Below are 21014 nucleotides of genomic sequence, written 5' to 3'. Positions count from 1 at the left end.
GCTAACAGTCTCTTTTGATGACTTTGGGTAATTGGTCTAGCTTCCTAGGAAGCTTAAAGAAATGCTTTTTATTCCAGGTAAAACATTGTTTAAGGACTTGCAATAGCCATGTTAATGAAAACACTTCAGCATTACCTGGAACTTGAATGACTTCCATCCTGTCAAGCAGAGCAGGTGGGATAGTTGCTGTAGTATTGGCTGTAGCTATGAAAAGGACTTGGGACAGATCAAAGGCTACATTTAAGTAGTGATCGGTGAAACTGTGGTTTTGTTCTGGATCCAAGACCTTAGCAAGAGATAGCATAAAATGAATGCAGTTATTCAATTACAAGTGAATAAAGTATAAGCATTTTGTTAATATTCTACTTGGATCTGTCAATCTTAATTTATATTTATAAAATACACTATGAATATTAATGAAGATTTATGACACCCTACCTAACTCAGATAACTTTGACCTAAATTTCATATCACATACCAAAAACGTTTTTAAATTTTTATCTTTAGTTTTTTAAGCTTCCTGACAACATTCCAAGTTTTCTAATACACAACACCAGGAATAGCTCCAACCAGCCTAGACCGCCTAACTTTGGATGGGCAGCTGATTCCAAAGGCTGACGAGGTCACATGCAGGACCTCTCTTCACGTCATCATAGACAAAACATTTCTAGCCAATTTTACAAAGGTGAAGATAAATCTGACTGCACATATACCTGAATAAGTATTCTCAATGCCAAGTGTTTTCTTCCTATTTCTTTTACAAAGAGTGATCTTACACTAATCTTGTTCACAACTTATATAATTTAACGTATTGATACAGGCTTTCAAATCAGTCTTCCACACACTCTCTTTGGGTTTGCTTTGGGAAACCCAAAGTGTGGTGCGGTATTCTAGATGCAGCCTAACGAGTGCCAAGTAAACGGGATAATCACATCCCCTGATTTATGGGCTATGTTCCTGTTAACACAACTCTTGATGCTGCTTGCCATCTTAGCTGCTGGAGTACACTGTTGGCTCACGTTCACCTTGGTGTCAACAAGGACTCCAGTGCCTTTTCAACAGAGCTGCTCACAGCCAGCCAGTCCTCAGCTTGTATCCTTGCATAAAGTCGCTCCTCTCCAAGCCCAGGGCTTTGCACTTGTCCTTGTGAATTTTTCAGGTTCCTACTGGCCCGTGCTTTGAGCCTGTCTAGGTCCCTCTGGATGGCAGCCCTACCCTCAAGCCTATTGACTGGTCCTCCTTAATTTGGCATCATCTCCTAATATGATGCAAGAGCATTCCTTCATCTTCGAGGTTACTGATAACAGTAACAACTGGACTGCTTCCTGTACAGCCTGTGGCACTCTGGCACTCCATATATTACAGGCATGTTGACAGAGTAGGACCCATTAACCACTGTGGTCTAAGCCTAATCATGCATGCAATCAGCTGCCACCCAAACACACTGTAACATTACTAATTACATAGAAGGATGTTGTGGGCAAACCTGCTGGAAATCTTGCTAACATCAAGTTAATTTACATTCACTGTTTTCCCTCTGTCCACAAATTCAGTAATCTCTCCATCATAAACAGCAATCTGGTCAGACAGGAATTATTTGCCCTGATATAAATCCATAGTGACTGTTTCCATTCCCTGTGTTCCCACTCATGCAACCAGAAATAGCTCTTTACTACCATTCACATACCAACCTCTTTCCATCCCCTCTTCAAGCACTGCTATGCTTCTTCTTCCCACATAACGAATTAGTTCAACACTGACATGAATAATTCTCATATTACAAATAATAGGACCTTAGCATCTTCTGAGAAATGGCACACTGCTATCAAAATAATTTATATGCCTTTACTAAAGTGACTGCACCTGTCTTAGCAACTTGAATCATAGCCAAGAACAACACTGACAATTCTAAAAAAAATGAATTTGAATACTTCTTAGCTAGGTAGGACAGATGCAATTCTGAATATTCTTAATCTTTTTTTTCCCAGCATACTGAAAACAAAGCAGAACTTTAAGTAGAACATTTTCTGATTTCATTTTGAAACACTGTACAGACTTTAGATGGATATTTGGAAACATACTGTGGCTACGGTAAAACACAAATCATACTTTCTCCCTAATGTTGAAATATTTAACCATACTGAAGCACACACCTAATAAGCCATTACAGATGTAACTCTGTGTTATTGTACACTGGCTATAAGCTACTGAAAAGCTTCTTTTCTTACTCTCTCCAGTAGACAGCTGCTATGCCCTTCTCCCTTCTTTACTGACAAAAGCACAGGCCATGAAGTTTGCTGACTCGTCAAGTGAGCTCATGAATGATTCCATCAGTAGAGCTAAGAAAGCTTAGAAAGCTACCTCTTACCTCAACTGGTCCTAAGATCTAGTCCTAAAATACAGAGGGACACAATCACATACAACACATCCAAGCAGAGTACCTACACAGTTCTTCAGAGACAGCTGATCTATATCAAACATTAGTATTCCAAAGTGCATTCCTGAAAAATTTTCAACACTTATTTGAACAGCAAATCCTAATTTAGCTTGCCTACTTTATTTTACACTGACAACATGATATTTCCACAAGATTCCAGTCTATTACCTCAAGCATTTAAAATCACATCAAAAGATGCTGAAAAGCAGTATATTCTCACAGACTCAGTTTGGGCTTTTTTTTTTTTTTTTTGTTACATTAAGTGTTACACTTACATTTATCTCTTTCTCCTGGTAGTCTGTAAAAAGAAATTCTTACAACTTCTACTAAGGGCTAGACTGCTCATTAGAACTTCATAATACATATAGAACAGTGATGCTATTGTACTCATGTACAAACAGCGCTAGCTAATAAATGTACAGCAAGCTGAATGTATGTGAATTGTCTGATATTTCATATATGGGCTTTGGTTTCTAAGAAGACTAACAATTCTTTGTTACAGTAACCATTTCTTAGAGAAAGACATAAAACAGGACCATACCCACACAAATAGAACAGATTTTCCAAACCAAACAGAACTGTTCTTTAGCTAGGTATCTGTGCCAAAGTTCATGTTCAAGTTTTCAGATACTCAAATAATAGAAAAATGTTAAGTACAAAAAGAGCATTCAGTGAACAAAACATCTCGATTAATTTATGGTTGACAACTCACATACGTACAAAGGATTCTCTATATCAGCATTTTATTACCACAAAATCCAGAAGTTCCATGAACATTTAATTGCCTGGCTATGTTCCTGGTCTAATTTCCTGCATACAAATACTCGCTAGCAAGTACTTGAATCAATTTCTATTTTCTTCTGTTTTAAACTGAGGTCATCTAAATTTAGACTAAAGCATTCCCTTGTTGATGAACAGTAACTGAGGATAAGACGACATTCTGCTCTGCTTAAGCAACAACTCTGCGGTAACACTAGAACTCAACACATATTTGCTAATTATGAAACACTGAGCTTTGCTTCCAAGTTCACAGAGTATTGCAGGTTCCCTACACACTGCTGTAGACAGTCCATGTCTAACACACCTGCACATTAAGGAAGTAAGGTCTTACCACTTATATGTAATGACAGCACTTACCAAACTAGAAGCAGAAATCTGAAAAACAAGAGTGTCATCTAGGTGATCACTTACAATTGTTAGTTTTCCGACATAATAGTTCCCTTAGTGCATCCCAGACACACTTTCCAACAGAGTAAACCACAAAAGCAGATGAAAATTAAGCTGTTATGTTCAAGCATGAGTTCTCCATGTGAAGAGGCAAGCACACGCTTGAAGATGTTTAGACAGCAGAAGAGGAATATACAGCTCTCACATGGGAGCAGCCCAGACACAGTTAATAGAGCAATTACTTCTCCATATGCAACCTTTGGTCCATTAGCAATAACCTACATAAAGACTGCAGCCCAAGCAGACGGTTGGAAGCTACCCTGATCAGCCTCAGCTAGAATAATTCACAGCAGAAGATGAGTTGTATATCACTAAGAATAAGGCTTAAAATGTTGAAAACATTGTACTCCCAAAGCAGTAAAAAAAAAACAACCTAAAATATAAATAATTTAAAACAAAATTAATCATTTATCTGTTGCAGAATAGAGAAGGAAAAATCAATTAAAACAACCATCAAGGAATAACAAATTAAAAAAACCATCAAGGAATAACAATGTTATTAGTAGATTAATGTTAATGTTCAAGATTCCTAACCAGAACACTTTAAAAAAAAAAAGTCATTCTTTTTTCCAGGAAATGCCTAATCATAGCTTCATCAGTGACCGACTGCCTAGCAAACCATAGTCAGCAAGCTAAAGGAATGTGATTTTTAGGTATAATTTTATCTGTGTGTCGACTACAGTAAGGCCATTTTAGTTAAACACCTAAAGAAGAAATGATAGAAGAAATACCAGCAGATGCAGAAACAGATCTCACTACTATCAACAGCAAAGATTAAATCACGTAAGAGAAGAATACAAACAACACACATTTAAATATTTGTTAGACTCTGTTAGGAGATTAAAGATTTGTTAGGCTTATTTTCTTTGCACTTCAGGAACGTATGCCACGCACTTGAGAAATACATAGGTGAAGAATCATACTGAAAAGTGAAGCCACAGAATTTTCTAGCACATTTAATTTACTAGTAGTTCGAGTTTACGTGCCAAGATCAAAACAGAGCTCTCAAGCCTAACCTGCTCAATCACTGGTTTTAAAAGAACCAACTGCCTTTGCTAAAACAGTAATTTTATTCTATCTATCAGGAAGAAAACAATGACATCTGTAGAATGTCAAATGATGTTTTATTTGTAGAAATCCATATGGCACACAGATGATCACGACACCTGAACGTAACTGCTGCAAGTAGCACTTTTCATACTCAAAGCACTATATCAAGTGCTGTCAGTAAAAGAGTCATAAAAATGCCACTGAGGGCAAATATTACTATTTACCTTCGTACCCTCCCACAATCTCCCAGCTACTGAGAACTGAGATCTTTCTAGTATTACTCTCTAAATTATTTCAGCTGAAACGATCCATGCCAGTCCCAAAAATTTAGATGCATACTTTACTAATCCAACTCATTTTGACCACAACAGGTGAAAAACAAGCACAGAAGCAGTTCAAGTTTTTCAGTGATGGGATAGGAGCCTCTACAGTTAGAGAACACACAGAAGTTTTTGACACTGCAACAATAAATCAGTTTTTTGACACTGCAACAATAAATCAGTATAATGAAATTCTAAATGTACACAATACCGAAACCATTAAGTGCACTAGTGCTACGTATACTCTGGAAAGGCTTAAGTGTTTCAGTTTAGCCAACTCTTGCTATGCTACTACCTTTTTCACCCCTTCCTTTCCTTTCAGCAGTGCTAGGACAGTAAGATGTAAACTATCTTCAGCACTAGGACACCAAGGAAGGGCAAGGCTCTTCTTTCTCTTTTACATATTCAAAGAGATGCTCCTTCTACCAAACTACTACATCAGAACTGCTCCATGCACAAGCCATTGGGAATAGGAAGTACACTGTGATATTCTCGTGTTTCATCCTCCAGAGCAACCAAAGAGAGGAAGAAGATTCTAGCAACTCACTGCAGCTTTATACTGCAGACCTCTCTGGCGCATGAAGCCTGCAAGGCATAGCTCTCCATCTCCATCATAATCACTGAAGTTTTAGCCTTCTAAAATTCCAACAAAACTAATTAATAACAACTTAATAGCTAATCAATTACAAAATATTGCAAGAGTATCTTCTTCACACAAGTTCTCACTTTAATCTCCTGATAGACTTTAAGCAAGTCTATTTTAACACCTCTAAACTTCCTGTGATAAAACTACACCACATACTTGAGAGTTAGATTCATTGGCATTTTGGTCTGAGCCCCTCAAAGTAAGAAAATGTATACTCCCAGGAAACACTAATAGCTGACTCTTACAGGAAACAAAGACATTCATTACATCATAATCAGCCAAGAAGTGTAAAACTATGATTTAAATGAAAAATTCTCATTTAGAAGTAACAACATTACTTAAATATGCTGCTAATAGAACGTGCAACAAGCCCATATGATGTGCTAGGCAAGGTGCTTAGCTCCAGTATGAGCTTGCACCGCTAGAAACTTCAGAAATGTATTAAAATTGTTTCAAGAAAAGAAAGGGAAAAATTGAAAAAGTCCAGCTACCTGCTGGCTGGCCTACAGTTCTTTCTTACAACTAACAGCATTTAGTTAATAAATTATGTCAATGCCTTAAAAATTCCCCAATTTAAAGCCTGGAATGCCTTAAAACACACAGAACACTTAGCACAACACACACCTTTGTGTTTAAGCACAGATTACCGACACTAGAAACATCTTTCTTAGTAGACTGTATGTCAGCATTTGAGTTGTACAGAGGAAAGAAATCCAAGAACTTCAAAACACAGTAGCTGGTAATTGAACAAAAAAGCTGACAGTCATGCTGTTTTTCTTTGGGTGGTTCTTACTTTTGAGGTACAGTATTTTAATTCTTTTTAGTTACAAATGAAAAAATGCTAGATATTTCTTACCTCTAGTAATGCTGCTGCAGGATCCCCCTGCAAGCTCTTCCCCAGTTTATCAACCTCATCTAAAAGGAACACTGGATTATTAACCCCTACAGTCTTCAGTCCATTGATTATTCTGCCAGGCATGCTGCCGACGTAGGTGCGCCTATGAGAAATATATGATGGGAAAAACATAGATCAGATGCATGGAAAAGAAGTATTCAAAAGAGAACCTCAGAAGAAAATACATCAATAAGCAGTCTTCCAACTATTCTTTCACTTTTGAACAACTATCTGGAGCTAGTAGATAAAAAATACGGAATATGCATCTCAACTAATACAAGCAACTGTATCAGCAGATGTAAATTCAAGTTCCGTGGTGCAGTAGTTGGTCTGGGAAATTAAACACAATCCAAGCATACATATACTTAATAGTTTAGAGACATTTTGCATGATCCAGTACAAGCCCCTTCCTGTTGTATGAACAAGTGGAAACAGATTTGGAAACCTCATCGATAGTAACATTTTAATAATAAATAATAATAATGAGGTTTTGCCACCACAACAGAGCTCATACAAGCATGTTACAGGTTAGGTCAAATTTTCAAATACGTTTAAATATCATGAAATGTGAACTGGAACAATACAAAAGAACAAAAAAGTATCTGAATTAATTCAGATGTTACATCCATATACATTCTTTGCTACATTTATCACAGCATCTTCTACAAGATAAACTAATTAATAGTATAAAATGCAGGTCACTCAGAAGGAGAAACATGAAGTGCAAAATTACATGAAGTCTGAACTACAAGTACCTCATGACTCTCCCAAAGCACTTAAACAGAACAGGCCTGTGCTGTCCTACAATCTGCTTTCATACTGTCCAAAATGAACAGGATTACATTTAAAATGATGAAATAAATACCACAGGAGTCAAAACATACTAAAGAAGATCTTAAATATATTTTAAAAAACAAAAGAAAAAGCAAAAGCAAACAAAAAAAAAAAACACCACATCCCAACCTCCACAAAGCAAAATACAAAAATGTCAGATCCAGATAACACTTAGCTACTGACAGAAAAAAATTGAAGTTACTGTATTTAATTGTGGATCTGAGAAAAGCTAAAGGTTGGTGAGATCTTTTAAACAGCTAGATATGCAACAGAATTTCAGTTTGCCTATTACCACCTTCATGAGACAGCTGCTAGAGTCTGGTGCAGCCAGCATGCACTAGTTTGTTACCTCACTGCTTTTGTGCAAAGCCTCATTCTGCAGTGAATGAGCCCTATAAAATGCTATCAAAAAATTATGAGACTGAAGAAGAATTGAAGTTGACAGAAGCGAATCATTTAGCAGTTCAACCAAACTAACCAGAGCAACAATTCTCTGTTTTCACCCAAGGTGCCTACTACACTAGTAAATGGTTTTATATGATACACAGACAGTGTTTAATAGAAACTTGGGCTTTGAATTTTAGGAATAAAAATGCCTAGGTATCAGTTTATTCTTCCTGAGTGTAGCAATCTAATCCTTCCATACATTTTCATTTATTAGAGATGGACCAGTATCTATTATATGCTACTCATCAGTCTCAAGAACACCACAGTGAATAAAGAATGCTAACATCACACGTAGGGAGACAACAAACAATAACCTAGTACTTTGCATTAAAAATACAAACCGAGATAAGTCTGTTTTTATCCCTATGTCAATACAAGAGTCCTCTGTAAGACAGACTCTCCAGAAATTTATGCACTTCTGTCCGTAAGGATGTTTAGTCGTCATTTCTATTCTTTTAGCTACAGCTAAAAGGAAGAAAAACAGCATTCTAATCTTAGCATTTTGATATAAATGTGGCTTTTTGACACAGTTTCTCTCCATGCACTCAGCCCACAAAGAGAAATCAGCTGCTTTCCATTTGAAACAGGAAGTTCTGATCAATCTTGGTGGCACTCTCCTACACAGTAACAAAAATCACCTTCACAGATCATTCCAGATAAGGCCTGTAGTTCAGTAAACTTTCTATTCGTTTTTAAATAAGTGAAAAGTCACCCTTCAAAAACAGCCTGTAATTGGGAGGTACATAGCTCTCAGCTGTCTATTCTATGATAACAGCTCTCCCAGTGTAAACTGGGAATGTTTACGAATCAGAACCCCCAAAGCAGTACTAGTACTGCTGGTAAAAACAGGGCCTAATTTCTTCATATTTTTCTAAAGACAAAAAGTTTTAAGTTGTTTTTAACTACAGTGATTTTTAATCACTAAATTAGGAAAAGATAATGGTAACAACACCAAAGAAACTATTTATGAACTTGCTTGCACCAGGTCGCAGCTTATTTTTTTGCAAGGACAAAGGTTGCATCTACTTTACATGTGTTTCTACACTCTGTAGTTGTGTAACAAAGTTACTTAGCACAGATGAAGCTCAGGTTTGCTTTCTTCTATTGCAAGGAGGCCTGCACTATGGGCTGAGCATTCACACCTTTTCATGTGCAGACACACCTCAGCAAATACTCAGCATAGGACTAAACCAGAAGTAAACTATCCAAACTTCTAGAAACTGTGCTAATATGAAAAAAGAGTTCCTCACACAGAAGTGAGAGAAGAAAAAGAATTCTCACTAGCGCTGTTATGAATAGTGTGATGAAATCTTTCCTTTGTAAAAATAGAAAACCACTCAGATGCAATAGAGAAGATCATGCAGCTCTTAAATAAAGCAAAGTATCGCTACTGCAGAGATCTTAAATTCAGTGACATTTTCAGATATAAACAAATACTTTTTTTCTTTTGCTTTTATAAATACAAGTCACTGGTAAGAATGGAATAGCAAGCATTTACATATAGCAAAGATGAGTGTTGAATGCTAACAACAGCTGGGGCATGTCTGATAAAGCAGTTTTGTTTTTGTACCAAGGTGATGACTTTGAGAATGTGGACCAGTAGTATCTTTACCCAGTCAAAAAAGGACACAGAAACCCCAGCTGCAGCCATGCCTACATGGAAAAAACTAGGTGCTTCCAGACTGCCCAAGCTATACCTCTCCCAGAGCAGCACACATACTGACATATCACTGCCCTCCACGCTCCAGTGCGAGACATTTTGTCTTGTTTTGCTTGCTAAATCTATCACTATGCACCTTTCACCTGCATCAGTTACAAGCTACCAAAGTGAACGCTATTTCAGGTCATACCTGCTTGCAAGTGAAAACAATCCACAATTTCATTTTCAGTGCTTTAGTGCATGTATTACATTTTGAAAATGTTTTGTAAATTAGTAAATGCAACTACTACCATTTTTCTGCAACATTAACAGAACATTTAACTTAAGCCTTCAAGCCTAAAAAGGAGCTTAAAGGAGAAAAAGGAAGGCTGCTAACATGTAGTATTAGAAAATAAGCCCACTTAAAAGTCAAACTCTGAGGAAAGAAAGAGCTTATGCCTTCTTCAATTTTAGACTGCTTCTGTAATACCCTTTTGTGATTGCCACTGGAAGCATAACAGATTCACCTGACTGAGATTAACTTGAAGGATCTATTAATGCAAAACAACATTACGGAGGGACGATTACAGGAAAGCTGTAGTTCTAACTTGATAAAATCTGAGAAGCAGAAACAGAGAAAAAAATCTGTATTCATCTGTTACGTTTTTTAACATGAAACTTGCAAAAGGGACTCTTACTAACCACCACAAAGTTTTAGTGCATACAGAACTCTTAGTCAATTCTAGATGGTATTATTTTTCTTTTCCTGTCTTGTCAAATACTCTCTAAGTATTTTTTTAAATAATGAAGATTACTTTCTAACAATACTACAATGGCAGCCACAAGCACCTGAATTTCTAATTTTTTTAATTTCATTATCACTTGACTACAGTTATCCATAACAGAAGTAAGCACAAGATACAAAGCCATAAATAAAACAAACAAAAACAGCTAGAAATTACTGGCAACTGAATGACACTTGATGACAGTTTTACTTTCTTTCCATAACATCTGATTCATATACACAGTCTCCCTTTCAGAAAGGCTCAAGTTTTACTCAGCACTGGAAAAACTTAACGTCAGCAAAAGCTTAGTATCCAACAACCCCTAGTGGTTCCAGTATCAAACAGCAACTTGTAGTACTTGCATTATACTTGTTTTTAGGATTCATACCATAAATAATTTGAAACATCAGAATTCTAACTTAGTAACAGTTTGCAATTTACAAGGAATAAAACGCTGTGAAGAAGGACAGTTCTGCTTCTTGTTCCATTCATTTCCACTGACTAACTAAATTGGCAAAAAGGCCAAATGTTACCAAGGTTGACAAAATAATCAACCACACAGAGTACTGCTATACACAAAAAACTGATATACTTAATCAAACATATGCACAACTTTACTTCATACTTAGCCCCTAGTAGCTTCTGGGTATGTTGGTCAAACCTATCCTAAGAAAACCTTACAAATGATTATTCATGCCACAAACTCTAGGTGTATCAAGTCCAACATTACTGTCTCAATGTTTCTTCTCCCATGTTCTGCTCTAAAATGTGATCATATTATATCAGTAGTATATTAAACTCTAGATTTCCATAAGTTCATGCACAAGAGTTTCAGTACAACACTTCCCACCAAGTCTTCTGCATTCCTGATAGTACAGACCATAATTTACAGTACTCTAATACATTCACACTGAACTAGCTTACACACTGAAAAGCGTGATACCACAAAATGAATTGTTAGACATTTAGGTTCTCATTAAAATTAACAGCGAAGAGATAAGAATTCCAAGGTACATTTTATGCCATAAAGACAAAAAGAAATAACAGAGTCATTTGGAACTGGAACAATCCTGATAGTGTATTCTGATAGTTGAGGCCAGCTGGGTAAAATTAACTGCTTACATAGCATCAGAGAACTAATAGTTTTAATTTGCAATAATTTACCAGCTGTTGTAAGGAGAAATCACATGGTTTTACAGATCATTAGAGTAAGCATTAAACATACTTAATGGAACCAAAAATGCTGCTCTGATGCTTCGCAGTTACTTACCTACATTATCCATTCATTACTCCTCCAGCAGGGCACAGGAAATGGGTTGATTTAAACAAATCATTTGGAAGACTGAGAAGCAGACGTGTAAAGAGATGCAAGTAAAAAAATAACCCCTACCTAAAACATCTCCACTGAACTCTTTCAGTTAAGTGTCCCTGAGTACACTTCCTTTTTGAATGGAAAAATAGTATACTAATAAGGCTGAAATACTCATAGTAAGTCAGTCAGTTGCTATACTTCAGTAACTTTTAAGGATCACTCTTTTTTTACTCTGGATCACTCAGTTTTTACTCTGGTTTTAATAATAAAAATGGTTATAAAGTAACGTATTGTTAGACTGTGTTACACTATTTGATTTAACTGAATCTTTGCACTCCTCTTAGAACTTGAAAATTCAGTCACAGTGCCAGAATAACCAAAGATTAAATGACTTAGAAATATTAAAGCAGTTTTAATTATCCCAAGTATATGTCTTCAGTAGCACAATTGTGAAGCTCATGGGTAGTGCATTTTGCCACAGTTCTAGATCCAGGTATGATTATTCCATCCTCCACTTAGAATAAGAAGGCAGGATCAGAAAAGAATAAAGACCAAATCTCAGCACTGAATGCCCACTCACTATTAAAGTTCTTTCTTTTACAATACCACTGAATATCAAAGAAAATCAGTGAGTTTGGAAATAAATAAAAGTTCTCTGCATCAGCTGAACAATGAAAATAATCAGTATGTTCTGCAATAAAATAATGAATTACATATAGTTCAAGAGGAAACACATACCTATGGCCTCGGATATCAGACTGATCACAGACTCCTCCTAAAGCAATTCTGTGGAATTCTCGACCCAAAGTCTTTGCAATCGATCTTCCGACACTGGTTTTGCCAACTCCTGGGGGTCCCACGAAACAAAGAATGGGTCCCTTGAGATTGTTTTTAAGCTGTCTGACAGCTAAGTACTCCAAAACTCTCTTCTTCAACTTCTCCATAGCATAATGATCATTATCCAGAAGAATTCGAGCTGCACGAATTTCAAGGCGATCTATCAATCATTAACAACAGAAAGAATATCAGCACATTTACCTTTAGGAACAGAAACAATTCCACTGTGCAACAGAAATAAATAATTTTCATACATGTTCATCAATATAATTCACCCAATACTCACATTTATAGTCTTCAGAATGATTTTCTAACATAATTAAAAGCTTCCTTTCTTTAATAAGAAAAGTAAACAAATCCATAGAGCGGCCTCTCTAGTTTAAGAGAATTAACAAGAAAAATCAAAATACCCCTTCATTAAGTCACTAAAATCTGGATCAAATTAACCTAGTATCTGTCCTGGATCAGCAACTGAACACCGTGCAAATTTTTCAGCATTTTCCACCTCACAGAACTAAGTCTGAAGCAATGACATCTTATCAAGAGATAAACTCAACCCTATGTCATCATCATCTATTTAATACTATAGTCTGTTACTATCCCACAAGGCTCAAATGGCAAGCTTTGCTAGCTATATATTTTAAGTGACCTTGCACTGTGCAAAAAACCCATGTACTATTAGCACTGGAAAAGTTTGATTTTTACAGTTCCCATATTAAAAGGACTTTAACTAGTGCTTCAGACAGAGCAGGAATTTCTAGTACAAAGCAGCTGTCTCTGCTCTATAACAAAGATGAGGCAGAAAGGAATGAAGTCTATCAACTCTGTACAAACCTACTCCTCAACTTCTGTGCACTGCAGATGCAAATCCTTCATCCTAGTAACTGTGCATGTTTCATTTATGGACAGCTGTTATTAAATTCCTATAATCAACCATGTAATTCTTTGTAATGAACCACTGAATAGAACATTAATGATAATAATTTTCCAGGTCTTTTGAATTCTATTTTCCATTTTTCCATTCATGCATATTTTTATTCTTTTATCCATGAAGTCCAAAGCACCACACATATGAATGCAAATATAAATTTTCCAACTTTGTTTCTAGGAAAAGAACTTCAAACCACACGTGACTATGCATAGTTATGCAAGACTGAAGAGCAACTTCCTGCAAGACCACATGAGAGTCAACAAATGCTTTACCCACTCCATGTTTTTTTTTTAGTAATACTGACACATATAGACAGATCATTTTACCATTCAGTCGTTAAAGAAAATATTAGCAAGTAGATTCTGGTGAACATGCTAGGCTCTAATTCAAAAAGGTCAATATTTTTCATCACATGCACTAACAAGGCAAGGCAAACAGATGTTTCATCAACATAAGGTATTCCAGAACCCTCTTCCAGAAGATTTATGATACAGAAACATGAAAAGGCTTTTTTGTTTGACATAAGAGAAAGTAGCAGCAATTTTCTTTGGTATTTTTAACAGAACAATACCTTTATTTGATGTGAAAAAAACCTCACCTGAGCAGCTTTCCAGGATAATGACTACACTCTATTTTTCCAAAAGCACATCACACACCTAACAACTAAATACTGTCATCCAGAACTGTCTCTGAAGCAGAGACATCTCATACACTACTGATGAACATGCTATGGATATGTTTACAATGAGGCATGAAAAAAAAAAGAAAGTCCCAACAGAAAATAATCAGACTGGGATTGTAAAATAGTCTAATTGATACTAACTAAAAAAAAATGGGGGAAAACAATTCCAGTGTTTTGTGACAGTGAGAAAAATCTAAGAAAAGAAACCCAACATTTTGAGAAGCACAGTATGGATTTATTTACTACTGCTTCACTGTATTGCCACAGTAATGTGACTTAATTGATCCTACTTGAAATGCAGCTAGCAAAAATAAAAATGCTGCAAATACGCAGAGGTCTTGACTGTCATAAAGACTAGCTAATACAACAATCTCTTTGAAAACATACTCTACTGCACTGTGACATAGTCACACTTCTGTTTTTAGAATAACAACATACATAATAGCATACATTGCAAGTAATAACACTTTCTTGCGTAGATATTTCTTGTTTAATTCACTTTTCTGGGTGTACAATTGAGCTACATGGGCTACTCAGTATACAGATCTTTATTTAAACACAGTAAACTGCAAGACTTCAGTACCATTAATAGCATTTTACTATGAGACAATGAAAAAAAATTGGAGGAGAGCACTAAGTACATTCTTACGTCTTTACATCATAGCCACTTGTCCTAAAATGACTGTGCAAGAAACTGTCAACAACAATAGAAGGGTTTACCTTTCGTGCTCTTGTTCCATGGCAATTCTACCATAAGTTCCAAATAATTTCTTGTCAAAGCATATTCTGGCATTGACTGAGGCATCTTCTTTAATCTGGAAGTATGTGCATAGAACTCATAAGGCTAATGAGAATCTAACTGCAAACTAAGACACTCTCTTGCACAAAAGAAAGATATTTAGCAAACCTTTTTACTTCCCAACACCAGTAATAGTAAAAAAAGTACGTCACTTTCACACCAACTACAAGACTTGTCTCTTCATAATGTAAACTTATTTGTATGATATTTGAAGAAAAAAAACAATTATTTTCCTAAGCATACACTGCATACAAAATGCATGCACCACAGTATACATATATATATATATATATATGTATAAATGTGCACATTATCACTGATGAGGTTGTTAATGATGATATCATCACTAATACCAGTTATATGCTCACCAACACAGGGGAAAGAATATAGAAATCAATACGCAGATCACTTTTCTCATTAATTCCTAACAACTGTGGTGTTATTTGCCCCTCTCCTTTTCTTCTGAGGTACTCACTTCATACATAGAGATCTACAGCTTTTAGTTTAATGCTGTATTAATTCATAGGCCAAGTGTAAAAGACTTCCTGTCATTCTTTCTGAAGTTACAAAATGACAAAATGAGGAAATCTACAAATGTGCTGCTATTTTTCTATGAATTATTATTTCCAAAATGCAACCAACACAAATGTATCATTAAGTAAAATATTAATGTGAGATTTGTTAAAAAATACATTAAGAAAAGAACCCACAATTTCTGATTCTCCCACCTCTTTATTTCCTTGAGACAAACTTTAAGAGCTTGTTCTGACATGCTGGAAGTTCTGATCTTTTTTTCGAGCATGACAACATCATCATGATCTTCCTCCTCCTCCTCATCTTCTGTAGTGCTTGGAATATGATTGATTCTTCTATTAGGACGAATAGCTAGAACCTATGAAATGGGCAATAGTCAGAGAGAACCATCAGTTTTTGTTTTTTTAAATAAGGTGAGTACTTTGATTCAGAATGGAAACCATGAGAAAAACATGCAAGGATTTAGAAGAAACTACTTAACAAGTCTGAAAATTTTAATCCAATACGTAGTTAAAGTGTAATTGGTACTACTTAAAAAAGTTACTATTGTACTGTACGTATATGCTAAGCTCATTTGTCATCTACCCTAATCGAGTAGGTAACAGAAGGCAAGAACAAAATTGAAAAAGTCATTCTGACATTCTGAAAAGCTGGCATTGCAGCCCACCTTATTAGGCAGGATAAGCACAATATTTTCAGATAAGTAATCTCTCTTACTCTTTTTCATTTCTCAATTATTTTTTGTTTACTAAACTGCATGTGTATAATTAAATACAATAAAAGTGTTGCCTGTCACAGTTTAGCAAACATTTCACAAGCCACATCATTTATGCATATTTCAAAAGCTGTTATTCACCTTTAATGCCATTAATAAATGCACTTTTCACTGCAGTGCACATATCATAAGGTTAACTGGTTATCAAATAATTCTTTAATGGAACCTGAGCATTTATTTGAAGTCAGAAAGTGCTCAGATGAAATAAATGATACCCAGGCAGCTTTAAAAAGATGTTTTCCTCTTCAGATGTCTGAACAGCTGAAGTTGCCAGCTGGATGTTCTCCACTGCTACAGCCTGTGCACAGGTTAAAACCTTGCGTAGATTACAATTACACACCTTCATCAGCCTGTTCAAAAGGACACAGATATGTTTACATACGATGTTTAAGAATCCTAGATTTAAAGATCCATACCCTTTTATCATCATCCTGTTTGGGCTTTCTCGTTTTCTGAAGAAGCTTCAGTCCTTCAATTTGTCTAACAAGTAATGGTATAGTCATCTTGAACCTTTCCTCCAGCCTAACAGCATCTAGAATCTAAGAGCAAAGAGTTATGAGAAGTCAACAAATTCACAGTAACGGAGCATCACCGAGGAAAAAGGGAACACACAGGATGTCGTAGCAGTCTTTTGATAAAAAGACAAAATGTAGCCTCAAGGTCTGGACAGCAAAACTACAAAGTAATTAAAATTACCAAAAAATATATAATTTTTTATCCTGTTTTTAAAGCATCTTATTATTTCAGTTACATTTCACATGGAAAAAATCTACCAGCAGATTATTTCTCAATTACTGAGTCTCAGAAAAGAGCTCTAAGAAAACATCACCAGAAAAAAAACAACAAAAACCTTATACCATAAGGCATGTTTTCCTTGTTGCCTTGATGCCTTTTAAAATAAAATAAGGTATTTTACACATTGTTTCATTTTCATGTTAAGTTGACCTGTGGAAGCAAGAAAAATTTATCTCTCTGTATTTCCACAGCTTCCACTGCCTGCTCTCAATCACTTTGAACAAAAAATGGACATTGTTTATTTAGTGTCTTTCTTCAGCAAGAGATTGTGCTACAGCATTTATTTCTAGCTGTTGTTCCTTCTCTTTCGCTGCTGCCAGTGCCAAGCACTCAACCTTGAACTGAAGCCATAACATGAATTCCTTCATAGAACAAAACAACTCCCAAAAACAGCAATGTAACAAGTCAGTAATTTTCAAGCATAACCACTATTTATGCATAAGATGAAAAATCAATTACTGTCTCAATTAAAAAATCAAACAAACATGCAAATCTTTTTTTTTAAATGAAGGAAAAAACCCTGCTTCTGAAGCTGCCTCTGTTAAGAAATAGGTAACAATCAGTCAGCTTCATTAAACAAGAAAGATTTCAACACACTTTGAAGATTTATCACCTTTACCATGACAGTGGGAAATGCCCTCTACTCTGCTCTCATGAGACACCACCAGGAGTACTGAGTCCAGTTCTGGAGCCCGCAACAACAGAAGAACATGGAGCTGTTGGAGCAGGCTCAGAGGAGGGCCATGAAGATGACCAGAGAGCTGGAGTAGCTCCTCTATGAGGACAGGCTGAGAGTGCTGGGGCTCTTTAGCCTGGAGAAGGCTCCAGGAGGATCTTACAGTGGTCTTTCAGCATCTGATGGGGGCCTACAGAAAAGTTGGGGAGGGACTTTTTATAAGGGCACATAGCAAGAGAACAAGGGGAAATGGCTTTAAACTGGGAAAGGGTGAATATAGACTAGATATTAGGAAGAAAATTCTTTACTGTGAAGGTTGTCTGAGACATGGGAACAAGTTGCCCAGAGAATTTGTTGTTTCCTCTATCCTGGAGGAAACTCAAAACCAGTCTGGATGGGGCTTTGAGCAACTTGGTCCCATGGGAGGTGTCCCTGCCTCCAGCAGGCATACAGGAACTAGATGATCTTAAAGGTCCCTTCCAACCCAAACCATTCTATGATCCTGTGCAATCCAGGCTGTATCTCTTGTTGTTCATTTAAACTAACAATTTCCAACACTTTCTACGTTCATTTATCTTTTAAGTGAATTCTGATGTAAAGGCACATAGAAAAATATTTTAAGCAACAGCATAAAACCTTCTAAAAAGTATTTCTGCCTGGTTGTAACAGGAATACCTTCTGGCACAATGTTATCGCCACATAACAAAATTATCCTAGAAGTGATTATACTATAGGAAAGTGGCAAACACTTCACCTTAAAACAATTTAAGGATGCAATACCTGAAGCTTCTCTTGGTTGGATGTTCGGATGATTGAAGTCAGTATATCCGGCAAAGCTTCTCTAGGCAGATTGTCCAGAAGACGTCTCAGCTTTGCAACTGCAGGAACAGACATATCCAGCATCTCAACCAACTGTAAGGAAGAGACAATGAATAACCACAATGAATAATACTCATAGTTGTTGAAATTTTCTTTTTTAAATTATTTAAGCAATATCTGACTTTAAAAGCACTGCATCGTTAAGCATGAAACTTACATAAATGCTTTGCCAAAAATGCACTGTAAAAAAATACTTGAAGATGAAAGAGGAATTGGCCACCAAGACTCTGAGCTTTATACTTGTTTGATAAGTTCATAATTATCATTGTTTCTAGCACATTTTTCAGTGCCTACAATCTTATTACCTCTCAAATACCCTCAAATAAAAATCATCCCAGTTACCTTCTTCTACATCTCTTTTAAACACTAATTTATTATACCTGAGGACATGTGTTTACAATAAATGCTTTTTTCCCCTTAAATAACATATACATATACCTTAAAAATCCATTGTTAAGTATCATGAATTCTAGAAAAATCACTTTCTCAAATGATATATATATATACGTATGTATGTGTGCATGTACGTATATTTATTGATTTGTTTTGTTGTTGTTTTTATTTTTTTTTTACTACAGTGTACTCACGGTACAAGTACATACGAACAAGTATCAAGTTATAGTAATACTAACATAATACAGTTAGAGTCATCCTCAAATGAACCACACAGAGACTCAAACTCAACACATAAATGTCAAGCCATACCAAAGACAATATTTTTCTACCAGAACTGAAATTCTGTTTTCACAAAAAAATGTACAAAGAAAAAAGGTACAAAGAGAGAAGAGCAAACAGAAAAAAATATATACATATATATTTGTTAGTATGCTGATTTAAAATTAACCGGTTTAAACCAATTTACCTGCACAGCGTATTTGTAGAACTGTTCTGACAACTCTCCAAGTTCCTCCTCAGACTTATGCTGATTTGTAAACTGCTCAAGTCGATCCAACTGCTCAACTTCTGCTACAGGGTATGGCTTCTCCTTCAGCAGCTGCAGTATCTGAAACCGGCAGAGCCCCGTAACCAGCAGCGTATAATGTGGCTTGGGCCAGTTGCTGCCAACCACCTGAACTGCCAAAGCAGCAGTGCCAATCCTAAAAGCAGACCAAATCTTCATATTACTTGTCACTTTCCACAGAACACTTCACTGCCCCTCACAGGAAGCAGCTGAGCTACAGAACCTCACAGTTCGTCACTATTCCTCAACAGCAGTGCTGACCACATTAGCGGATTTCCTATGTGACATTGGTCAACAAAACCATGCCTTGAAAATTAAAGAACAAGCCAACCGAAAAATGTATGACTGTAAAATGTAATACGACATACACATCCCACCTGGAAAGATGTCATTTTTTTCACAAATAAATTAGTAGGCCTTGGTACAGGAAAGGATCTCTCAAATTTCTGCTCTAACTGTACACATTAAAAAAACAACAATTTATAATTGACAGTTTTCGGTAAAAACTGTCTGTCTCACGCAAAACTAACGTTTTAATATCTCATTTATCTGGCTAAACTGCCTGTTTAAGCAGAATTAAAACAAATTGCAAACCCTTACAAAATCCACTGACTGAACTAAGTTTTGCAAAGAATACAGCCCTTCAATTTTATGTACAGCTGATCCCTCAGAAATAGCTGGCTATCGTTTCGCGTCAACTGGGTCTTCTACACTACTTTTATTAAACAAACTAGCTAACTAACTTTTTACCGCTAATAAGCAGAATAGCTCTAACGACCGCGAATCGCTCTGCGGCACCGCGTCTGTCCCCCAGCCCGCTCTCTTTGTCGGGCTCGCCCCGCGGCAGAGCCGTCCCGGCCGGGAGCAGAGCTCCGCTCCCCGCACGGAGGTACCGACGTGGCCCCCGCGGGGTCAGAGTGGGCGAGGGCCGCGAGGGCACAGCGCGGCGGCTGCACCTGTGCAGCGAGGGCAGGTCGTCGCAGTCGGACGTGGGGTCGCTGGTGTTGGGGATGACGCCGATGATGGTGCTGCGCAGCGAGGTGCCCTTCAGCAGCCGGCTGCGCACCAGCTGCATGTTGCGCGGCGAGTCCACGCTCGTCCGCATGGTCGAGCCGGGCAGCAGGACGCCCTCGTGGGTGAGCAGCAGCGGCAGGCGGCTGGGGATCTGGATGGCGCTGCCCGCCGCCATGGCCGTCTCTCCGCTCCGCAGGGCCCCGCCCCGCTACGGGCGCCCGGCAGGGACAGGGACAGGGAAAGGGACAGGGAAAGGGAAAGGGACAGGGCCGGGCCGGGCCGAGGCCGGGTGCGGTGAGCGCTCCCCGCCGCCCCCAGCGGCGCCGTGCCGGGCTCAGCGCCCGCGGTATGAGCTACAGCTGTTCTTAAAACCCTGTGGGTGACCGCGCGGGGACAGCTCTGTGTCACGGCTGCCGCTGCCAGCAGATGGCAGGCGAGCACTGGGACTGCCGCGTTCCCTTAAAAAAGTAATAATAACTGATCATTTCTCAATACGATGGTTACTAGTGAAATGCGGTTATCGGGACTCCATGTACTGG

At 37.3% G+C, this 21014-nt stretch overlaps 1 protein-coding gene across 1 annotated transcript in view; it reads right to left on the bottom strand.

The window, feature by feature from the left end:
- LONP2 (lon peptidase 2, peroxisomal) overlaps nucleotides 1-20656 on the bottom strand; it is a 37204-nt gene extending 16548 nt beyond the window's left edge. Inside the window, exons 1-9 of the mRNA XM_065733228.1 lie at nucleotides 20418-20656; nucleotides 19363-19597; nucleotides 18402-18533; nucleotides 16567-16689; nucleotides 15570-15733; nucleotides 14763-14857; nucleotides 12331-12589; nucleotides 6537-6678; nucleotides 136-286 (exon numbers count right to left, since the gene is read on the bottom strand). Of these exons, the coding sequence (XP_065589300.1) occupies nucleotides 136-286; nucleotides 6537-6678; nucleotides 12331-12589; nucleotides 14763-14857; nucleotides 15570-15733; nucleotides 16567-16689; nucleotides 18402-18533; nucleotides 19363-19597; nucleotides 20418-20650 (1534 nt within the window). The 5' untranslated portion in view covers nucleotides 20651-20656. The remainder of the gene's footprint in view (nucleotides 1-135; nucleotides 287-6536; nucleotides 6679-12330; nucleotides 12590-14762; nucleotides 14858-15569; nucleotides 15734-16566; nucleotides 16690-18401; nucleotides 18534-19362; nucleotides 19598-20417) is intronic.
- Between the last annotated feature and the right edge of the window lie 358 nt (nucleotides 20657-21014).

Source organism: Cyrtonyx montezumae, unplaced genomic scaffold, assembly GCF_038088225.1.
Source record: "Cyrtonyx montezumae isolate F1298 unplaced genomic scaffold, pur_monq_1.0 scaffold_17, whole genome shotgun sequence".
NCBI classification, from domain to species: domain Eukaryota; kingdom Metazoa; phylum Chordata; class Aves; order Galliformes; family Odontophoridae; genus Cyrtonyx; species Cyrtonyx montezumae.
The sequence above is the reverse complement of the archived record's forward strand: the minus strand, read 5'-3'. Positions and strand labels throughout refer to the sequence as shown.